This window comes from Protobothrops mucrosquamatus, unplaced genomic scaffold (assembly GCF_001527695.2).
Source record: "Protobothrops mucrosquamatus isolate PMUCROS unplaced genomic scaffold, P.Mucros_1.0 scaffold158, whole genome shotgun sequence".
In the NCBI taxonomy this organism is placed as follows: domain Eukaryota; kingdom Metazoa; phylum Chordata; class Lepidosauria; order Squamata; family Viperidae; genus Protobothrops; species Protobothrops mucrosquamatus.
In genome coordinates this window covers 802143-824551 of record NW_015386522.1, presented here as the reverse complement: position 1 = coordinate 824551, position 22409 = coordinate 802143, and the positions used below count along the sequence as shown (strand labels likewise).

The 22409-nt window shown below is 37.0% G+C and overlaps 1 protein-coding gene across 1 annotated transcript in view; it reads left to right on the top strand.

The window, feature by feature from the left end:
- The window catches only part of ROCK1 (Rho associated coiled-coil containing protein kinase 1), an 84910-nt gene that overhangs the window by 17536 nt on the left and 44965 nt on the right, over window positions 1–22409 (top strand). Inside the window, exons 2-9 of the mRNA XM_015813475.2 lie at window positions 8333–8414; window positions 10058–10158; window positions 12711–12848; window positions 14230–14405; window positions 18150–18234; window positions 18474–18618; window positions 20511–20649; window positions 21614–21705. Of these exons, the coding sequence (XP_015668961.1) occupies window positions 8333–8414; window positions 10058–10158; window positions 12711–12848; window positions 14230–14405; window positions 18150–18234; window positions 18474–18618; window positions 20511–20649; window positions 21614–21705 (958 nt within the window). The remainder of the gene's footprint in view (window positions 1–8332; window positions 8415–10057; window positions 10159–12710; window positions 12849–14229; window positions 14406–18149; window positions 18235–18473; window positions 18619–20510; window positions 20650–21613; window positions 21706–22409) is intronic.

The following is a 22409-nucleotide window of genomic DNA, read 5'->3' as shown; positions in this document are numbered from 1 at the left end:
CGCCTCGGCCGGCGCAGGGGGCGGAACCACGCATGCGCGGCGCTCCCGGGCAGGGAAAGTCCTCGACTTATGACCGGTTGGGTAGTCCTCGACTTACGACCGGTTTAGTCCTCGAATTACGACCGCAAATCAGGAGCTGAATGCTGGCCAAATCAGGAGCTGAATGCTGGTCAACCCCAGCGCCGTAATTTTTCCAACTCTTGGTGACGGGATTCCTGTAGATGGGTAGGATGGTCCAGTCTATCGCACCCGTACGAGGATCTGGGAAAGGGATTTATAACAGTAGACTACCCTCGATTCTTCACACGGAAAAGACGTTATCGGCCTGTCTATGGTATACTCTGCCCCCTGAAGTTTGGCAGACCTCTACTCTTTTAACATTCTGCAAGGCTTTGAAGATCTGGCTTTCCTCCCAAGCACTGGGAGAAGATTAGATAATTGCACATTAGAAGTGATTTCGCCCCAATTTTTGTTGTTTTTAATGTTTTAATTGGTTTAGCTTTATGGCATTAGTATGATTTTATGTTCCCTTTAATTTATGATTAGGAGCCACCCAGAGCTGATTGAAAGTTGGCAGACTATATAATTGTTTTACATACATACAGTATTTATGCTAGAATACACATACCATTTTCTAGAAAGAGGCATTGTTGAACTTTGGTCAACTCCCTAAACATTAGTGCCATATAATTTGTAGTATTAGCTCACCATGTTTGTGAGGTGAGGCTGCACAGATGCTGAACCAGTACCCAAGATATTTGAGAGCTAAATGAAGACCAGTAAATTTAGTATACAATTTTACCAAGATGGACGTGTTTAGGTATGTCTTGATAGCCTGTTTTGGGTGACTTACTTCACTTTGAAAGTATTGTTCACTTAGATATGTTTTAGTTATAGGTGTAAAATGTGGCTTCTAAGATCCTAACTAAAATATCTGTTATGCATCATGCTAACATCTTAAAAACCTGCATTGATCACCTCTTTTATGCTGAATTCAAATCATAAACAAGTTGGCACTCAGTATAAGTAGTCCTCAAGTTAGGACTGTTACATATATTAAATATAATATACTAAATATATTATTAAATTACCATTTGTCTGAAATAGTATAGGGTTTCCTGCCTGAGTAGGCAGTCGAACAGTCACGAAATGAACTGTTGTAAGTTGAGGACTACTTGTATCCCAGCACTGGGATGAGCACTCCAAAGAGAATGGGAGTGAGGTAAAAATGCTCTAAGATTTGCCTTAGATTTGTTTCCTTGTGAGTTGAGTTCTGGAAGTCTTCTCTATCATTGGATTTAATCAGTTACTTGGGATCATATTCTTCTGATGCTGTAAAGCAGAGCTCCCCAACCTTTCCGGCTTGGTGGCCCGGAAGGAAAGGGAGGAGCAGGGAAATGTTGCTAGTGTGCGCACATGGACAAGTGGGGCACCTGCCAGGACGCATGCCAAACGGGTCACTAGCGCTCACGTGATGCTGGTGGCAATGCTAGCTCACCCGCGCATGCGCAAATGAGGCTGCTAGCGCCTGCATAGTGGCACTGCCATGAGGGGGGGCTCACCAGTTATTCCTGTGGGCTGGTGGCCAACAGGCCATGGCCTGGTAACGGGCCGCAGACCATAGGTTGGGGATCCTTGTTGTAAAGTGAAGGAAAGCTAAAGTAAAATCATAAGCACAGTCAACAAGAACTACCTGCATTTTTTTTCCTTTTTAGGTACACTTCTAATTCTTACCATGTTCCCATTTAGTATTTGGCCTCTTCCAGTAACATAGTTAAATGTTTGCATAGGTTAGTCATATCTTGAATTGTTACAAAAAATACCTGGGGTAAAGAGACATTAAAACTTGCAAAGCATTTTTTTTAATCTGAGAAATCAAATAATGAATAAAATTAGGGTAATGAACCTAATCTATATAAATTTTAATGGAGGCTCCTCAACCTGGATTTATGTGTGCATATATGTTTTATGATTGTTGATATTTCTTCGTTTTGTTTGCTGCTTAAAGTTTCTTTGGATAGATAGAGTGACTTATAATTTGATAATAAATAAAGCTCAGCAAGAATAGTTGATAGTTAGTTGCTTTTTACGAGACCGCTAGGAACTCTTATGAGCTGTGTGTTAAACAGGGTAGTTGAAAAAATGTTCCAAAAGGATGCATGCCACTCCCATCATAATAACAAAAGAACTACATGAACATGTTTATGAAATTACTAGAAATCAAGCTTAACTTAAAGACTTTATCTTTATAGTTAATTCATTTAGTGGAATCTGCAAGTTACTCTATGTGTAGTTAACAATACACTACTAGAAGGCAGATATAACTCATAATTGTTCTTGAAAACTTCAAAAGAAATGTAAAAAATATAGGTAGCCCTTGCTGAATGATCATTTGTTCAGCAACTGTTCCAAGTTACAATGGGACTGAATCAATGGTAGTTATGACCAAACCTTGAAGTTATGGCCATTGTAGTGCCCCGTGGGAATGTGATTAAAAATTGAGCCCTTGGTAGCTTGCCTGCATTTATGACCACAATGTGCCCTTTATCTCCCCCCATCTATCTCCCTCGCATCTTTGCTATTTTGGTTGCTCTACACCAGGGGTTCTCAACCTTGGCCACTTGAAGGCTTGTGGACTTCAACTCCCAGAATTCCTCAGCCAGCTTGCTGGCTGAGGAATTCTGGGAGTTGAAGTCCACAAGCCTTCAAGTGGCCAAGGTTCTCTTGGGGACGAGATGTGGATCGTCGGGGTCGACTGGAAACGACAAAAGAAGGAGGACGACGTTTTCCATCCAATCAGTTACTGTCAAACGTCCCTTCGGTTTTCTTGTCTCTACCCTCTCTATCCACCCGTCCCTTTAAATTCGTCTCTAGAAACGGATTGTTAGAAGAGTAGGTCCTGATGATCTTGACGCCAGTGATGATATTTGTACCTAATGACTGCTTTGCATAAACATGTACATTCCGGTTCCATTTAGGTTCGTTAAATGAGGACTATCTATAGTGAATTGTATTATTTATTAGTCATATATATGGAGATCTGTGCTGTTGCTCTTACTATATTTTTTTTTAACCTTACCTTTTGCAAAATGCTTGTACCAGGTATAGTGCTGAGATACAGCTGGTCTTCATAAAAGTTCATTTAGTGATTGTTTGAAGTTACAATGCCACTGAAAAAGTGATTTATGACCATTTTTCACACTTACAACTGTTGCAGCAGTCCCATGGTTACTTGATCAAAATTCAGATGCTTGATGACTGACCCATATATATGACGGCTGCAGTGTCCTGAGGTCATGTGATCATCTTTTGCAACTTTCTCACAAGCAAAGTCAATGGGGAAGCCAGTTTAACTTAACCATTTTACTAATTTAACAACTGCAGTGATTCCCTTAACAACAGTTGCAAGATGTAACTCGTAAAATGAGGCAAAATTCACTTAACACAGTGGTTCTCAACATTTTTAATGCCGTGACCCCCCAACCGGTCGTAAGTCGAGGACTAAACTGGTTGTAAGTCAAGGACTAAACCGGTCGTAAGTCGAGGACTACCCAACCGGTCGTAAGTCGAGGACTTTCCCTGCCCGGGAGCGCCGCGCATGCGTGGTTCTGCCCCCTGCGCCGGCCGAGGCGTAGCTGGCAAGCGGCAGAGATGGAGCAGGCCGACCACCAGCTGGCCCAGCCCAAGGGAGGTAAGGACCCGCCGGAAAAGGGGAAAAAATGGCGGACAAAAAAAATGGCGGACAGCCTTGCTTGGCGACCCCCGTGAAATGGTTGATCGACCCCAAATGGGGTCGCGACCCATAGGTTGAGAATCGCTGACTTAAATGTCTCATTTACCAACAGAAATTTTCGGCTAAATTGTCGTAAATCAAGGACTACTTATACAATGTGAGACACTGGCAAGTATTTGAGATGATAATTGAAAACTGGCTTGCAACTTTTCCCTTTCAAATAATCAAATAACCATTTCTACTTTAAATTTTAATGGTTAAAATAATTCATCTAAACTAGAAGGACGTGCTTAAGTATTATATTGAGTCCTTAGGTTAGAAAGTCAGTAGTATGTATAACAATATTTTCTTCTTCATGTTCATATGCAAAATAATTTTAACTTGTTTAAAAATGTAAATTAGCTTGAATTAATTTAAAATACTTTAAAACTGATCTTATGTAGAAACAGTTATTCATACTTTGCTCCTGGAATGTTGAAAGTATCTTTATATAATACCTTGTGATTAAAAAACTCATCAACTGCAATTTCTTTTGTAGTTTTATATTTTATTGTTCTTCATTCTGTTATTATCACTCTGACATTTTGATATGAAATAATGTTGCTTGGTAACAAGTAAAAAACATTGCGTGTCTGTGTCTATGCAAAATTATAACTAGAACTTTTTCTTCGGAGAAATGAATTTCAAATGAATGTTAAAATTAACACACAAAAATGGCAACAATATTATGTATTTATGAATATCGTGTCAATTAAATATATGCACATAAAGTGATGCATAGGCTTGGTGATGTACATGTAGTACATAAATATAGCATTTAAATTTTAGTATTCAGTTTTATTAGTACATAATTGAATAATCTGGCCATTGATATCATAGCTTCATAATATTTCTAAGATTATACTAAGGTAAATCAGAATAAAAATATAGCTACTAGATGAGAAAAATATTCTTAAGTAAATGCCATGTGATTTGTGTAACTTGTTGCATTGAAAATATGCAGGAATGATCATGGAGAAATATGGCATATGTTTGTCCTTTTTATCAAAGACTCTTTGACAGAATTGTACTGCTTTACTTGAAGACAGTAGATATATTGTTTTACAGGAGTATAATTGACATATTTGGAATTTTGATAAGATATCATAGGCACAGTCACAAAATGGTTGCTTTGATGGTTGTGACCAGTCATAAATAACCGTCTCATAGAAACTAATAACACTAGAATGCAAGTATTCTGCCCCTGAATTTAAATGTGAGAGAAAGGCAAATCCCCTAAATAAGAAATTATACCTTTGAACTAATGTGTCAAGACTCATTCAGGATACCTCCTAAAGTTTGTTCTTTTACCCACACAGCCAGCACACAATTTTTATTTTAAGATTCCCCCTCCATTCACTCCAAACAAGATACCATTGGTAGGAAAACTATAGTCCTCAAATTCCTAATTTGTAGTTATTTGAGCCCCCACTATAATTATAAAATAAAATAAAACTTTATTTTATATATAAAAATGAAAGTTAGCTTTATGGTGATATGGGGAAAGTCATCACATAAGCCCTAGAGTAGCATGTCTCAAAAACAGCAGTACAGGTAATTCTCAGCCATTTATTTAATAACCATTTGAAGTTACAATGGTGCTGAAGAAAGTGATTATAACAGGTCCTCACACTTGCAACTGTCACCAAAGCATTCCCATGTCACATGATCAGAATTTGGGTTCTTGACATGTATTTATGACATTCGCAGCATCCTGGGATCACGTGTTCTCTGAATATTTAATCTAGTTTTAGAAAATAATAAGAAAAGTTCCAAGGAAGACAGTGGTGGAGCTCCACATGGTATTCTTTATCTCTGTTCTAGGTCATTTCATTCATACTTACTTCTGTAAGAGAAATTAGAGCCAAAACTGGATTAACTCTTCACAAATTCTGAAGAAATTCTTTCATTCTCAAGCTTTAAACAGTTATGGATGAAACTTCTGGTCATATTAGTATTAATAAATTATTTATTTAGTTTTATTGTGGTAGATACAGAAACCAGAGATGTGAAATGTAGTTTGTCAGATGAAGATAATAAAGCATTGGGAAGAATATCAGAACGTTACAGTAAGTAATAAGATTGACAAACTACTCAGTAACTAGAAATACTACTTTCAGTTATAAACTAGAAAGAGTGTTCATTGTATGGTGGTATGATGATCTCTTTTACAGAAAATCGGCTTTTGGCACCAGTACTTCTGAGGCTTAAGTTTTACTTCTCTCTGAAACCTGTTTGTATCAGAGAGTGGTTATGATCTAATGTTTAATCAAACGAAGAATGCTGTTTCAATAGATAGATAATTGTTATTAGAGCAAACACTAAGCTGAAAATGTACTTTCTGATGCATGTTTTTTAAACTTTAAACAAATATACAAAGGGCACATTTATTCTTAAAACAGTTTGGAAGAAAACAACTGGTTATATTTAAGTGAAATAATGGATCAGGAGCTATCTCTGCATGTTTTACAAAATCTAGTCTGCCCAAAAAAGGAAAAGATGAAAGGACATTTTTGCTTGGAATAGAGCCAGTCTTCCAAAAGAGTATAACTGTTTTTTGCATGCTTCCAATTTTTACCAGTGTGTGTGTGTGTGTGTGTGTGTGTGTGTGTGAGAGAGAGAGAGAGAGAGAGAGAGAGAGAGAACACAAAATATCAAAAAGCTGAATTGAAATAATTACATTCAGTTTTACTAAAACTGCACTTTTGTTATTAAGAATGAAACATTAAGTTATGTTTATTGTAATTGTGATGGTTATATCTATTTTATTGCATAAAGCTATCTTAGAAAACATTCTAGTATTTGATTTTTTGCTGCATTTTAAATTAGCTTTGTGCATGTCTAGATTTTGAATTGATGGCAGTAAGAAAAAACATTGCTTCGTGTGCCACATGTGTTGATTCCCAAACCAGTAGAATCTGGCCATATTAGCATGCGGGAAATAGCCTATTACTACTCATGCCATAGTTCAGGGCTTTTCAACCAGTGGTACGGGTACCGCCTGTGGTACATTGGCACCTGACAGGTGGTACGTGACCATTCTAGAAAAGTAGCGGGGGAGGGGAATGAGAGCGCCGCAAGGAGGGCAGGCAGGTGTCTTGCTCGGCTGTGCCTTGGGGGGCACTTTTTTCAGTGCCATTGTAACTTCAAACAGTCACTAAGCGAACTGTTGTAAGTCGAGGACTACCTGTACTTTATCACTTTTTTCCTTTGGGGGGGGTCATCAAGTTTTTGACATCTTGCTAGGTGACTGGTGGTACTCGGATATTGCCATATCCTAAAAGTGGAACAATGGGTGAAAAGGTTGAAAAGCCCTGCCATAGTTAATACCTGATTTATCTGTTGCAGTGTTTTATGTGAGGCTTCACTTAAGGAGCCTCCAAAAGCATCAATTGATATAAAATGTAGCAACCATGCAGGAAACCAACATAAGACGAGCATATTATACTTTGATAAAGGATTTGTACTGGTTTCTAAGCACGTTAGTTTTTTTAAAAAAAAAATGTATACAGTGTCTTGGTTTCATTTTGTTTGAGTGATTGCTTTATTTGAGGTTGTTAAAGAGGAATCATCAAAAGTATCCTCACATTCTGTGTTCATTTTTCAAGCATATAGTAGAAGATCAAATAAATACCTATGGTGTTTCACTTAGTCCTCACTTTCTACTTTAAAGAAACAAATCAAGAGATTTCTCTGTAGCCCATCTCTTTTTGCTTTAAATAAATTAATAGTTAATTTCAAACAGTTTAATATGAATTTAACTATTTTATATTTTTTTTATGTTTGAGTACTATCTAGGGGAAAAGGCAGAAATCAATCAAAATAGTAAATAATAGAGGTTTTTGAGGACACACACACACACATACACACACACAAGCAATCTGGCTGCCATTTATATCAATCCATAGGTTGCCAAGGTTGATTCAGTTATTTCGCTGGCTATTTTGCTCCTCCTTCCTTCAGTGTTCCTTGCGTAATGACTTTTTTTTGTTGATGCTCATGTCCAAATTAATGTTAGAGTATGTTTCATTGCGCTGCACAATTCTTCTATAAATTTGTCTAAGCATTATGTTTTGTGGAAGAAGTGATTCTGAAGATGTTCCTATTTTTAGAGTTAATACCATAGGTATTCACAGGAGAGGGCTGCACTTGCTAAGCTATAAAATATACTTCCTTTGAAATTGTTTTGGTCCTATCTTTCTTTAGAAGAATTACCGAGAATTTCTAATTCATGAGTCATTTAACGACTAGTTGTTATAATTTTTAATTTGTTTCACTATTAAAATGAGCGAATGTTATGGATTTAAACATTTTTCTGTGCACACATAGGTTTTAATATGAATTTTTATACAATATTTTAAACATTTAAATATCTAAAATATGCAAGAATTAGACTAGCAAATTTGTGAGCATGATTAAATGGGCAGTTTTCTTGTTATTCTAATACCTTTTCCACTAAACCAGTATAACGGGACTATATGCACACATTTATGCTTGAGATGTATTTTTTGTAATACTCATTAGTTGTGTTCTTCAAAAATTACTTATTTTGTCCCTCAGGATGGATTAGATGCCTTGGTATACGATTTGGATTTTCCTGCTTTGAGGAAAAATAAAAACATAGACACCTTTTTAACCAAATGTAAGTATATATATATATATATTTGTGTGTGTGTGTGTGTGTGTACATATACTACACTAGGTTTCTGATGATCTAATCTGTGTACAAGTTATTTCTTTAATTTCTTTTATATGTTAATAATATCTACTATATTTTTTTCAGGGGAAGGGAAATTGAAAGTTTTTGGAGTTGTATTCATAACCATTTAAGATTTATGCTTAAGATTTATATTAAGATTGATTAAATAGAAGGATGCAGAGATTGTAGCTGTGGACTGAGAACTGTGGAGTACACTTGTAGCCCAATGTGCTTAGCACAGGACGTGATGATGATTCATAGCCATTATTTCTCAATTGATTTCATAAAGCTATAAAAAAAAGTTGATCAAGGATGCTCTCTTAGCTTCTTGGGGAAAAAGCAAAATAAAAATAATAAAGTTGTGAAAAGCACAATGCAAAGTTAGATAGAATTATAATATTGGACATAGGTACTCCATTGGAGACCCTGGAAAATGTAGTGCAGATTTCAGCATTGAACCTTGCATTTTGCAAATTTGTGAGAACAGTCAGGCAATTAATTAAAACATTTTGTTGCTTTTTTATGATTGTTTTCCTTCTCTGCCTTTTTCTTGCAATCTTATCATCTTTCGCATTAAACCAATTGGATGGGGAAGATAATGCAGTTTATGAACATTCTGCAGGCAAATTGCTGTTCGACATTGCTTTGAATCTGCTACTGAGTTCCTATCTCAGTATTGTTCATTATATAGCCAGCTTTGATTGTACTGCTTTTTTAAGACAGTGGTTTGTATTTGGTGGTACCTGCCAAAATTTTGGCACAATCATTTGCTGAGTTCCTACTTTTACTGTGATCGCCTTGCTTGAAGTAAAATTACACTGATAATTTGCAGTAGTTAGAGGACAACATTCAGTAATCTTTAATACAAAAATCTCACTGTTTGAATTTTCAACATGTTGATACTATCCCTTTGAATTTTGCATTAGAAAAAGTTATATCAGCAGTTTTAGTCTATATCCCCTGAACTGAAATGTTAATATCTTGTGTATAATGTCATGCCAGTGTTGACCCATGTAGATTTAAATAGCATGTTACCAAATTTGGAGTTAGAGTAACTCAGCTGGGAATTTAAATTATTATAGTTTGTTTCCTCCTAGTAGTGCTTTAAAAATGCAGTCTCTAGCTTATATTTTCATGGTAATTTAAAAAATAACATGAAAAATAGTGAAATCTAAACACTGGATGCTCATTTTATGTTTTAACCAAATCTTTTGTAGAGCATTATGGATGATTATTTGATGAGGATAGCAAAATGTTCTAATTGTTTTTTCCTTTAAACCTTTTTTAACTTTAACTTCTTTTAACCATTATTAAAGTTCAGTCTTATTTCTACAGTGAAGTTGTATTTGGCATTTGAATGTTGCTATGGGAATGGAAAGTAATGAGATTCAAGGATATTTGTAGCCTGCTTAAGGCTGGGAAATTGTCTTTAAACAGTTTATTTAATACACAAGAAATGACCAACAAATGGAATATAATTGAAATCATAATGTATATTTTTATATGTAAATTTATTTCAAAGATTATGAGCATTCTTTTTACAATGAGCCTATTATTAGTATTTTTAATTTATATTTTCTTCACAGACAAAGACACAATAAATAAAGTAAGAGATCTCCGTATGAAAGCTGAAGATTATGAAGTAGTAAAAGTGATTGGTAGAGGAGCATTTGGAGAAGTTCAATTGGTAGGTTACTCTATGTATGGAGATTTTACAACTAAGACTTCAGTTTTATTTTAAAATAGAACTTTCCAATGAATGGATTATTCTTATATGTGGTAGTTTCTCTGCTGCCGAAATTTGGGAACTTGAAAATAAATATATGCTTTGTATGGTTGGACATTGCTGCTGTCTTATTAATACTTTCTTAAATGCATATTTTTCTGAGTGAGTGTTGAAAAAGTGTGGTTTCTTCTAAGACAGGGGTGTCAAATTGCTGGCCGGTGGGCCGGTTGCATCATGTGGAAGCCATGCCTGCCCCAGCTCCAGCAATGCAAAAAAAGTCATGACACGTCACGACACATCATGTGACACGGCGAGTTTGACACCCGTGTTCTAGGAGAACTGGTAATACAACAATTCTACCACTAGTTTTCAGTGCATTATTTGTGAAAGTTGACAATAAATAAAACACAATTAGTTTTATGGCAGTAAATCATAGTCTGCACTGAGGTTTTCTTACTGATTAGTTACTGTAGGGTTACATGATTTGTGCATGGAAATATAATTTGATTATTGACTTATTCTTGCCTAATTATTGTGCCCTGTATAAATTTGTAAGCAAGCCAAATATACATGATTGGTTTAACTGAAAAAAGAACAACAAAATTACCAAATAAACCACAGCTACTTTGTCTGCAAAATAATATCTGTCTTCTCCTTAACTATAAATCAACCAAAGTAGACTATTGTTTAGCATGCTCTGTGAATTATATATAACAAGCAAGATTTGTCCCATTTTAAAATATATACTGTGGAAGAATAACTTTTGTTTATTATGTTTGTTTCCATTCCTATTTTAATTAAGCTATTGTTACAGTATAATATGCAGAACAAACTACTGTGTTCTAATGTTGCTAGTTGTAGAGTTATATTTTAGCAAGTCATATTGTAATATTTAATGTAAATATATGAAGTTCTTATCTGAGATGATAGATTACATTTCCAGTCTGCACTGCAAGTAGAAGTTCATTGTTTTCAGTGGTTTTATTTTAAAATCTTAATTGCTGTGAGAGGTACACTTTTCTGGAGACGTTTTCCTCTTGGAGAGGTTATATCTTTCTATCCTTAATGTATAATCTATATAAATAATGGCTTCATGCTCCTCCATCAGTGTTTTTAAAATCCACTGACGTAGCAACTATTTTAAAATCTAACTATAGTGTTGGGAAATAAGGCATTTTGTGAATAGAAAATGTATATAAATAGTACGCATACCTTTAGGGAAAAAAACACTGGAAAATTACATACCCATAATTGGTTGCCCTACCTACTTTTAGTGTCCCTCTTCGTTATTTACTATGATTGGATTGAAATAGGTCCGTGGTGGCAAACCTATGGCACCTGTGCCACAGGTGGCACGTAGAGCCCTCTCTGTGGGCACGCGCGCTGTTGCCCCAGTCCTAGGCCTTCAGCTGGGTTTTATAAAACCTTTTCACTTTAGGCCTCCGCCGCCATGTGCAAAAAAAAAAAAAAAAGGTTCCAATCAATCAAATCAATTTCAACTTCTTGCAGAAAAAAAAAGATCTCGCAAAGTTGGAATTGATTGATTGAACTTTTTAGTCCCACCCAGTCTGCCGTTACCACTGCAGTCATGCCCACCCAATGGGCCACACCCACCCAATTGGCCACACCCACCCAATGGGCCATGCCCACCCGGTACCCAACGATACATAAGTGAGTTTTGGGTTGCAGTTAGGGCACTCAGTCTCTAAAAGGTTCGCCATTATTGAAATAGGTATTTCTATTTCTTCACCTTAATAGTCTTTAATATAGGCAGTAATAAGCAGTATATCATAAATTACGTTTGAAGGTACTTATTTTGCATGGCATGTATCATTTTATAATTTGTGTTATGGTTGCTATAAACAACTGACTTACAATATATTATTGAATGAAGGATTTGGATTTTGTTGCAGTAGTGCTGGAAGAATGCAATGCAGTTAATTCTCAAATATATTTATTAATACAATGTATTTCATTTACTCTCTCTAAAATAAATGGGAAATTGTTTAAACCTTAGCCATTTTTAATATTCCGAATGCAATAAATAGAAAACAAAACTATATAGGAACAGTAAAATAATTCAGTTATGAATGGTTTTAAACATAAATACTAAATTTATAAAATTAATGCCAAACTCATATGTAGGAAATATTATTATACTGGTTGGTTATAAAAATTTCATAGATACCTTCACAGGTAGAAACAACTTTGGCCAACATTTCAAAGTATTTAGTTGTAGAATATCTACCCTTGATATGACAACGTTCAATAGTATTGATCTTTTCTAGACCTGTGGAGTGTGGGACAGTTTCGCAGAAATAAGTAAATCAATAATTCTAGAGAAGAAGAGCTAGTGAACAACAGTGCTCCATGAAATGCGAAAGAGCTTTCCTTTTAAGATGATGACTAGGTACATAATCCTAACCTTTTAACATACAGTAGTTAATGGAAATGGAATGTACCCATGCTGTTTCATACTTATATTATTTTTTTTCATCTTATTTGTTTTAAAGGTAAGACACAAGTCATCACGAAAGGTCTATGCCATGAAACTTCTCAGCAAATTTGAGATGATAAAAAGATCAGATTCTGCATTCTTTTGGGAAGAAAGAGATATCATGGCATTTGCAAATAGCCCTTGGGTTGTTCAGGTGACTTTTATTTGAATTCACATTGGCCAAGAATTATAACATTTGTCTTGAATAAGTATATTAATATATTTATTAATACAATGTATTTCATTTACTCTCTCTAAAATAAATGGGAAATTGTTTAAACCTTAGCCATTTTTGTTTTGTCAATAATATAGAGCATATATAATTTAAAACCATGTTAATTTATTGACTTATAATTTTTAACTCTCCTTAAACATATTTTATATTTGAAAATGTATATTTTACATATAATTATTCATTCCAATAATTAAAATAACCTCAGTACAAATATTTTGCTGTTGTAGTTTGAAAACAAAGAAATAAACTGATAATCATGCATAATGCTAATTGATAATTATAAAAATAGTCTGCTTAGTGTGTTCATATGAGTCATTCCTCTTATGCTTCTGCTGAATTATGTAATAGAAGGTACAGTATTTGCCCTGATTTATAGTCATATCCCAGTTTGTTCAAATAAAATACACATGAACATGCAGCCTTTTTCTTCTCTTTGCAGTTAAAATAGAAATTTTATAACAATAGTTTTTTATTTTATCCAAATTAAAAGCTATGCTTATCATGTCTGGATTCAGACAATATTTTAATTTAGCTTATCAATATTTTGGTGTATTAAGTTAACATCTATGACTTTCATTGTTGGTGTATAAAACTGGTTAATTATGGACTTCCTGGTTAAAATTGCAATCTGTGCAAAGGAAAGAGTTAATAAGTTGCATGTGAGAGATATAATTAGCTGAATGAAGAGTGTAGTTGGCTATCTCTGCTTCCCTATAGCAAGCTTATTATATGATAATGATACCCAGTTCTCTTCCTGCACAGGCGCCCACACACAAACGAGCACAGTCCTCAACTTATAATCATTTGTTTAGTGGCCATTTGAAGTTACAATGGCACTGAAAAAACTAACTTATTACTGTTTTTCACACTACAATTATTGCAGCATCCCCATGGTCATGTGACCAAAATTTGGACCCTGGCAACTGGCATGCATTTATGACTATTGCAGTGTCCCAATGTCATGTGATCACACTTTCCAACCTTCTGACAAGCCAATTCAATGGTGAAGCCAGATTCACTTCACAATCATATTGCTAATTTAAGAACTCCAGTGATTCACTTAACTATTATGGCAAGAAATGTTGTAAAATGGGAAAAAATTCACTTAACAACTATTCTTAGCAATGGAAATTTTGGGCTCAATTATGGTCGTATGTTGAGGACTACCTATATTAGTTTTTTATCATTTATATATTATAAATATAAACTCTACGCTTACCTCTAACTTCCTCTTTCAAAAAGAAAATAGCAGTTGATAGGGATGCAGCATGCAGTGATTCTAGTCTATTGTACTTCACAGTTGTTTTATGCATTCCAAGATGATCGTTACCTTTATATGGTGATGGAATATATGCCTGGTGGGGATCTGGTAAATTTAATGAGCAACTACGATGTCCCTGAAAAATGGGCAAGATTTTATACAGCAGAAGTTGTTCTTTCATTAGATGCTATTCACTCCATGGGTTTTATTCACAGGTAAGTATTTTTATATAGCTGATATTCTCAACATTTTAAATTGTATTAAAAATAATAGTATATTTGAAATTTTAATTTATAATACTACTGGACTATTTACAGTGTCAAACCTGAGCAAATTAGAGGTAATCAGCACAAAATTAAATTGTTTCATCCTTTCTGCAATAAATTTGAAATAAGAATGAGACTTACTGTATGTAAATTATAAACCTTATTTTGAGAGCCACATATCTTTTTGGGTTTGGTTTGCTTATGATGAAATAGTTATCTCACACTGAGTTTAAACCTAGTTGCATTGAGAGAAGAAAGTACATGTAAAGCAGGGCTGTCAAACTCAATTTCATTGAGGGCCACATCAGCATTGTGGTTGCCCTTGGGGGGCCGGGGGGCTGTGGCCAGGATGGGTGTGCCCTACTGGGTGGGTGTGGCTGGGGTGGCCAGCTCAACATCACTCACTTCGGGGGTGCCTAGGCAGGACTAGGGCAGATCTGAGGGTCTCCGGCAGAGGAGGATGGGACTGGGGCGAGCGCTGGAACATGGTCCTTCCCACCTTCCCTCCCTTCCTTCCTCCCACCCTCCATTCCTTCCTCCCTTCTTTCATTCCTTCTTCCCACCCACCCCTCCATTCCTTTTTCCCTGTTCTTTCCTCCCTCCCCTTTTCCTTCACTCCTTCCCACTCTCCCTTCCCTCCTCCCTCCATTCCTTCTTTCCTCTCACCCTCCATTCCTTTTTCCCTGTACCTTCCTCTCTTCCTCCCTCCCTTTTTTCCTCCCTCCCTCCCTCCCTCCAGAGAATAAAATTCCTACCTCGCTCTCCCTCCTTTTGGCTTGTCTCTCCGGAAAAGAGAAAATAAAATCTTCCCCCAGTCAATCTCCTCTTCCCCTTTAAAAATCCCTCCCCAAGAGCCCCGCCCCACCACCAGCCACCGCAGAGGCCACCGGAGCTCCCAACCTCTCTGCCGAATCCACAGAGCTCTGGCAAAGCCTCCCAGCCAACACCGATCCCCCTCAACTCTCCTCTCCACTACACTTTCTTCCTTCCTTCTCTCCTTCTCATCTCTTTCCTTCCTCCACGCTCAGGAAGGGGTGATGGGAGGGGGAGAGATTGCCAGCGCTGCCATGTTGCCGCCGGTCTTGCTATCCCGTGGGGGGGGCTGTGCCAGTAAAAGGGATGCCTCGTGGCTGTGAGGCTGGAGGTGCTGGTGGGGAGGGGATTGCCGCTGATTTACAACCTGCTTGCATCATCAAAACCAGAACACGCTCAGCCTATGATCCACTGGAACCAGCAAGGAGCTGCCTCGCCACCTCTGCCCCGCCCCCGGGTGTGCGCACAGGAGACGGCCAGCACTGGCGTCCTGGGTGAAGTCAGTCTGCGGGACAAGACAGCCAGCAGGGACACCAGACTCCGCTTGTGCGCGCACCCAGGGAACAGGGCAGCACTGCCCCATGGATTTAACGCTGAGCATGTTGTGGTTTTGATAGACGCAACCAGGTTGTAGATCAACGCGTGGTCGGCCTGGGCTGGGCCAAGGTGCAGTGGGCTGGTCCTTTGCTCTTTCCAGAGCAGGTCCCCGGGCTGGACGGAACCACATACCGGGCTGCATCCGGCTTGCGGGCCTTGTGTTAGACATGTCTGATGTAAAGGATTTTTGCTGTTTCAGTTCAGTCCTCTGCATCTCTCATGGACAGCAAGGATAATTGCAAAATCTTTCTGTTGGAATTAGGAGGGCAAAAAGTTTTGTGTCCTATTACATTTTTGTCCCATGTGACAATAGGAATTGGCAGTTGGGATGCCCCTTTACAATAGCTTCTATTTGTATAAATATATAAAATCTAAACCATTACTGATTAGGTATATCTTTGTTACACCTGCTTGCATAAGCATTGTATAAATGTGTGCTTGTGGCAAACCATTTAAAGGACAATGACCAAGAATTTATGAAATGTCAAAAACATTATGACAAAATCATGACTTTCTATCTTCATTTATTATAATGGCAATTATAGATATACTTTATTATAGTCAGTGAGTAGTAAAATGACACTTTTATGAATAAAAGTTAATAGTATATGGATAATGTTCAACTTTTAATAGATTACTATTCCTCATATATTGGTTAAGAACTACTATAAAGTTAAATTATATTCCACAAAACATGAAGATAGTATGTCCAGAAAAGGCAAAATAAGATTATTTTAGCATTACAGAGAGTACAGGTAAACAGATTTTCTTTATTTAATTTATACTTTTTATCTGCCTAATAGCTACTGTAGATTCATATTGATGGATTACAAATTTGCTTAAACAAACAAAATAAAACAATCAGTTAAATACTTTAATAATTCAAAAAATAATGGTGAAAATAAAAATGTATAGAAGTTATTATTTTAGTATAATGTACACATCAAAAATAAACCAACTACAAATACGCTTAATAAACTAATGTATTAGTCACTTGTTAAAACATATTAATATAGATTACATATATTATATATTAACATAATAATATGGATTCCAGATTGTTCCCTGAAGAAGGATTTTCACAGCTGATGGCCTGCAGCTGAGAAGTCATTCCCCATTCTAGTCATATAGATGAGGGCCTTTGTGCATGATTACAGTCATTTGGGCACATATATTAGAAAGGAGATGTTCCTTTTAGAGCAGTGTTTCCCAACCTTGGCAATTTTCAGATGTAGGAACTTCAGCTCATTCTCATCAAGGATTATGGTGGCTGGGGAATTATGGCAGATGAAGTTCATCTGAAAGTTGCTGAAGTAGGGAAATACTTGTTTTAGAGGTACAGAACTCTAAACCATTCACAGTTTTATTTTTCAACATGAAGACTGAACTGGGATTGAAAGTAGATGGCAATCAATATGATTGACAAAATACTATTGTATAATTGTATCAGCCAGGAAATGGGCTTCACTTATGGATAAACACAGATCACCCAAAATAACTAAAATATGTACAGATAGCCCTGACTTACAGCTAGATGCTTAGTGACTATTCAAAGTTACAATTGATTCCAAAAATGTGACATGACTCATTTTTGAAGTTCTGATGTCCAATTCTCCCCTCATCCTGGTCACATGACTGCATTTTTGACAATTGGCAATCATCTTGCATTTACAGACATTTCAGTGTCATCTGTTGCCTGATTTGGGTTAGCTGAAAAGGTAATGTAAAGTTACATATTTAACCAATTGAGTACATATCCAATGTGCTGTCTTTCAAAATCAAAATCTTAGTGCCTCACTATGGAATAGTTTTCATTTGTTTACACAAAACAATTTCATGTTCAACAATTACAAGAAGGGAAATGAACTCTGATCTATTCTAATACATGCCACCTCTTTTTCCCCTTCAATTGTATTGCTCTTTATGTATTTTTTTGTACTGTGTACACATTGCTGGCCAGTTATTGTGGCAGTGAACTTTTAAAAGGATCAAGAAATAGAAGGTGTGAAAGATTTTGGCATTAACCTTGTAGAGCTTCTGGCATAAATAATACTGTACTAAATGGAAAAACAAACTGAGTTGATATAGGTATAAAATGTACATCACAATGAAAGGAAAATTTGTTTCGGAAAAACGCAGAAATGTAAAGGCACTTATAATTCAAAGTTTGGGTCTAATTTTGCTAGCCATTGTTTTATTTGTGTTCTTCATTTGGGATGAGGCTCAGTGATGTTCTTGCTTAATAAATAAAAGTTGATCTGATAATTTTTTCATTGTTTTCAGAGATGTAAAGCCTGATAATATGCTGCTAGACAAATCTGGTCATTTAAAACTAGCAGATTTTGGTACCTGTATGAAAATGAATAAGGTTAGTAGATAAAAATTACTACTAATTAGCTTTTGGCTTGTGAAAAATCATGATACTCTGAAAAAAAGATATCAATGTGTGTTTAAATTAAGATTTTTAACTAGGGTTCATACTTAATTTTAAATTTTATTTTCCAAACAGATGTAAGAATCTATCTTGCTTCATATACCTTTCAGTGTAATATTAAGATCCTAGAGAGTGACTCCTTTAAAGTTTAAACAATCTTTGTTTTTTTATAGGAAGGTATGGTACGATGTGATACAGCTGTTGGAACTCCGGATTATATATCCCCAGAAGTATTAAAATCACAAGGTGGTGATGGTTATTATGGAAGAGAATGTGACTGGTGGTCAGTTGGTGTTTTTTTGTATGAAATGCTTGTGGGTAAGTATCAGAAACATAGTGTGTAAATTAATTACAATTGTATCTTTAAAAAAAAACTTCTTTGAATCATCTATCCTTTTACCTCACTTGTGTCATCCTTATCTTCCTCATTTTTTCTGCTATATGTACTACCCCAGTCTCTTTTTGTGGCTGTTAGAATGAAAACACATAAATGATTTCTACAGAAGTGGGCATGAGGTAGTCTTGGGAAATACACATGATTGTAGAAGATCTATTCTTTTTAGAATAGGATAGGATAGGATAGGATAGAGCTGGAAGGGACCTTGGAGGAGCGCCCTGCTCAAGCAGGAGGACCTATACCAGTGATGGCAAACCTATGGCACACGTGCCAGAGGCGGCACTTAGAGCCCTGTCTGTGGGCACGCCTGCCGCCAGCATCTCGCACAGGTCCATTAGGCCGCCGCTGGCACCCGGAGCAACAGCCCCGCCCAGCACAAAGGCGAAGCAGCCAGCTAGCAAGCTCGAGCAAAAGGTAGTAGAGCATGCCCCCATGCACTCGCTGGCCTCTGTGTGCGGGGGACGATGGTGTCAGGCAGCAGTCGGCCCTGCCTCGCCTTGCCTTGCCTTGCAGCAATGGCACCCCTGCCCTATCCCCTGCCTCACCCCACAGGACGAGCCTGCTACCCACCGTCCCACCCACCAGAGATCCCCTGGATCTCCCCCAATCTTGCCCAGCCCCCACAGGCATCCCCCCACGAGCAACCTCAAGGTGGCCATGCCCATCCTGGCCATGACCACCCAGTCTGCCATGACCACTGCAGCTACACCCACCAAGTGGGCCATATCCCCCTGCTAACCCCCTCCGAGGGCACCACAATGCTGATGCGGCCCTGGCACTTTGCGATAAATAAATGGGTTTTGGGTTGCGGTTTGGGCACTCGGTCTCTAAAAGGTTCGCCATCACTGACCTATACCAGGGGTGTCAAACTCAATTTCATTCAGGGCTGCATCAGCATTGTGGCTGCCCTTGGAGGGCTGGGTGAGTGTGGCCAGGGTGGGTGCGGCCTACTGGGTGGGCGTGGATGGAGTGGGTGTGACTTACTGGGTGTGCATGGCCAGCTCTACATTCACATCAAGGGTGCCTGTGGGGGCCTGGGCAGGAGTGGAACAGATCTGAGCAGGAGTGGGACGGATCTGAGGGTCTCTGGCAGAAGGGGGTGGGACTAGGGCAAGTGCCAAGGCATGGTCCACTGGAGGAGCCTCACTGTTCCTCTCAGGCCATGCGGGGGAGGGGGCTGGATGGTGGTGCAGGCTGCCGGGAGCCCTGGACAGCAGAGGTCAAATATATTTGCTGGCCACTTCCAGGCAATGGTGCATTTCTTCATTCCTCACAAAGGGTGACACCTCTCCAGCATGCACCCAGGGGGCAGGGCTGACGTGGCAGGGGCTGGTTCCTCGCCTTGTGGAGCTAAGACAATGTTTTTCAGCATAGATGGCCACCACAAAATTGTACATTGGCTCCCAGCCAGCCTGGGCCAAGGCCAAGGCAGCAGGGGCCGTTCCCTCACTGTTTCCAGGATGGCTTCGCGGGCCACATGAAACCACTTCGTGGGCCACATCTGGCCCCCGAGCCTTGTGTTTGACATGTCTGACCTATACCATCTCAGACAAGTGACTGTCTAGCGGCCTTTTCTTAAAAATCTCCAGTAATGGAGATTTCTGGAGGCAAGTTGTTCCACTGGTTAATTGTCCTCACTGGTTTTTTGTACTTTAATATGATAATATTATTTTGAGCCCTTAAAATAAGCACAAAAAGCCACTTTTGGTGGCTAAATAGTATTGAAATTTTGCCAGGTTGTGCAGTCTAGCCATGTTATTTTATTAGTTTTGATCAGTTGTGTGACATATAATTTTTTTCTCTCTTGTTTTAGGGGATACACCTTTTTATGCAGATTCTTTGGTTGGAACATATAGCAAAATTATGAACCATAAGAATTCTCTTAGCTTCCCTGATGATAATGAGATTTCTAAAGATGCAAAAAATCTTATTTGTGGCTTTCTAACAGACAGGTAATATGTTTAAAATCATATTGTAGAAAAAATATTTTTAGATACTTTTAAATACTTGTAATTATTTTTTTAAAAGCTTAGAAATTAAATTATTAAATGAATTCTTTTAAGAATTATTCATCATCTCCTTTTAAAATATAGGCTATGTTCATGTAACATATCAAAAATTATTTTAACTATAACTTTTTAAAGTCATTAAAGTTAGTGCTATTGCTTATTTTGTTTTCCTTTTTTGAGGTAGTATTATTTGGTATTTCTATGGATTAGATAGAGTTTTGAGTATAATAGAATAGTTTAATAGCAAACTATGAGTTGTTCTTCGTGTATTACATTAACACATAATCATATCACTATATTAGCAACAAATGAACTTCAATCACAGTGTATTGTTTTAAAAGAAGTAATTAAATTACTACAGAAACTTTATTACTGTATCCTACAGGTTGTTCAGCAGCTGAGCAAGAAATTAAATGATTTTTCCTTTGGATTTCCTGTCTTGAATAATTGTACTTTAGACCTGTAACATTGTTATCTACTTTTCCTGCCCCTCCCCCAAACTTCATCTGCTGTCCTGATTCTTAAAATACAGCAGAGATTTTTCTAATAATTTGAAAGATTTGGAAAGAAATGTTTTTACAGCTATGACATGCTTATCCAAATGCAGATACAAGTAATGATGTAATAATTACTGATTACCTGGAAAAATAGGTTAGAGTGAAATCAGATAAAAAGTTGGTGGAGTTGGAGTGGCTAATTCTATATAAGCATTTGCAATCCCTGCAATATTTGATAAATGTTTCTGACAACAAACATGTTTTTTATTACTGAGATATTAAAGCAAAGAAACTGCTAATATTGAAATAAATGATCTCCTTATTTTGAGTTAACATTTCATTTGTTTACAAATTATTTTCAAGTGTAGGCAGTATGTATAGCATAATTTAATTTTTTTTAACTTGTACAGGGAAGTTAGATTAGGGAGAAATGGCGTGGAAGAAATCAAGCGACATCCATTTTTCAAAAATGATCAGTGGTCTTGGGAAAATCTTAGGGACTGTAAGTAATTTTCTGCATAAAATTGGCTTTTCTTTTAATTTTCATGTGTTCTATTTTCCTTGTAAATGTTGCAGGAATATAATTTTCTAATAACGAACAGATTAAAAAAAAGGAGCTGACCTGCTTATTCAAAAGGCTAAGAGGTTCACACAACATTCACAGGGTTCACATTGTTTTACTCTAGAAAGTTTATGTACATCCAGTGAGATCTTACATACCTTTTTTCTGTTGACAGTCTTTGTCTTCCTCTCTCTTCAATTTGTAAATATGATCCCCAAATATAATTAATTAATTAATTAATTATCTCCCTTCTGAGCCGCAATTTCTCCTCAAAGACTTTGGGGGTACTGTGATTAGGGGGGATTTTGGGTTGCTATTGAGGAAACATAACCCTAGCTGAGCTGGAAATGTAAAATTGGTTGTGCAGTTCTTCAAAATATACAGAAAAGTACACTTGTACAAACCCTATAAAACACTTAAAGTATTTAAAAACCACAATCTAAATATCTTCTATTTATTAAACATAGAATAAATCTTTAATACTTGGTTCAGGATAACTGTTTCTAACCTAACCTAGTGGTTAATATTAAATTAATGTCATTGTTTTGATTTCTGTTTAACAATAAATACAAAATAATTTTTAATCATTCTGGGTTTTCCCTTTGATTTTCTATTATCCCAAAGTTATGAGGTACATTGTAGTA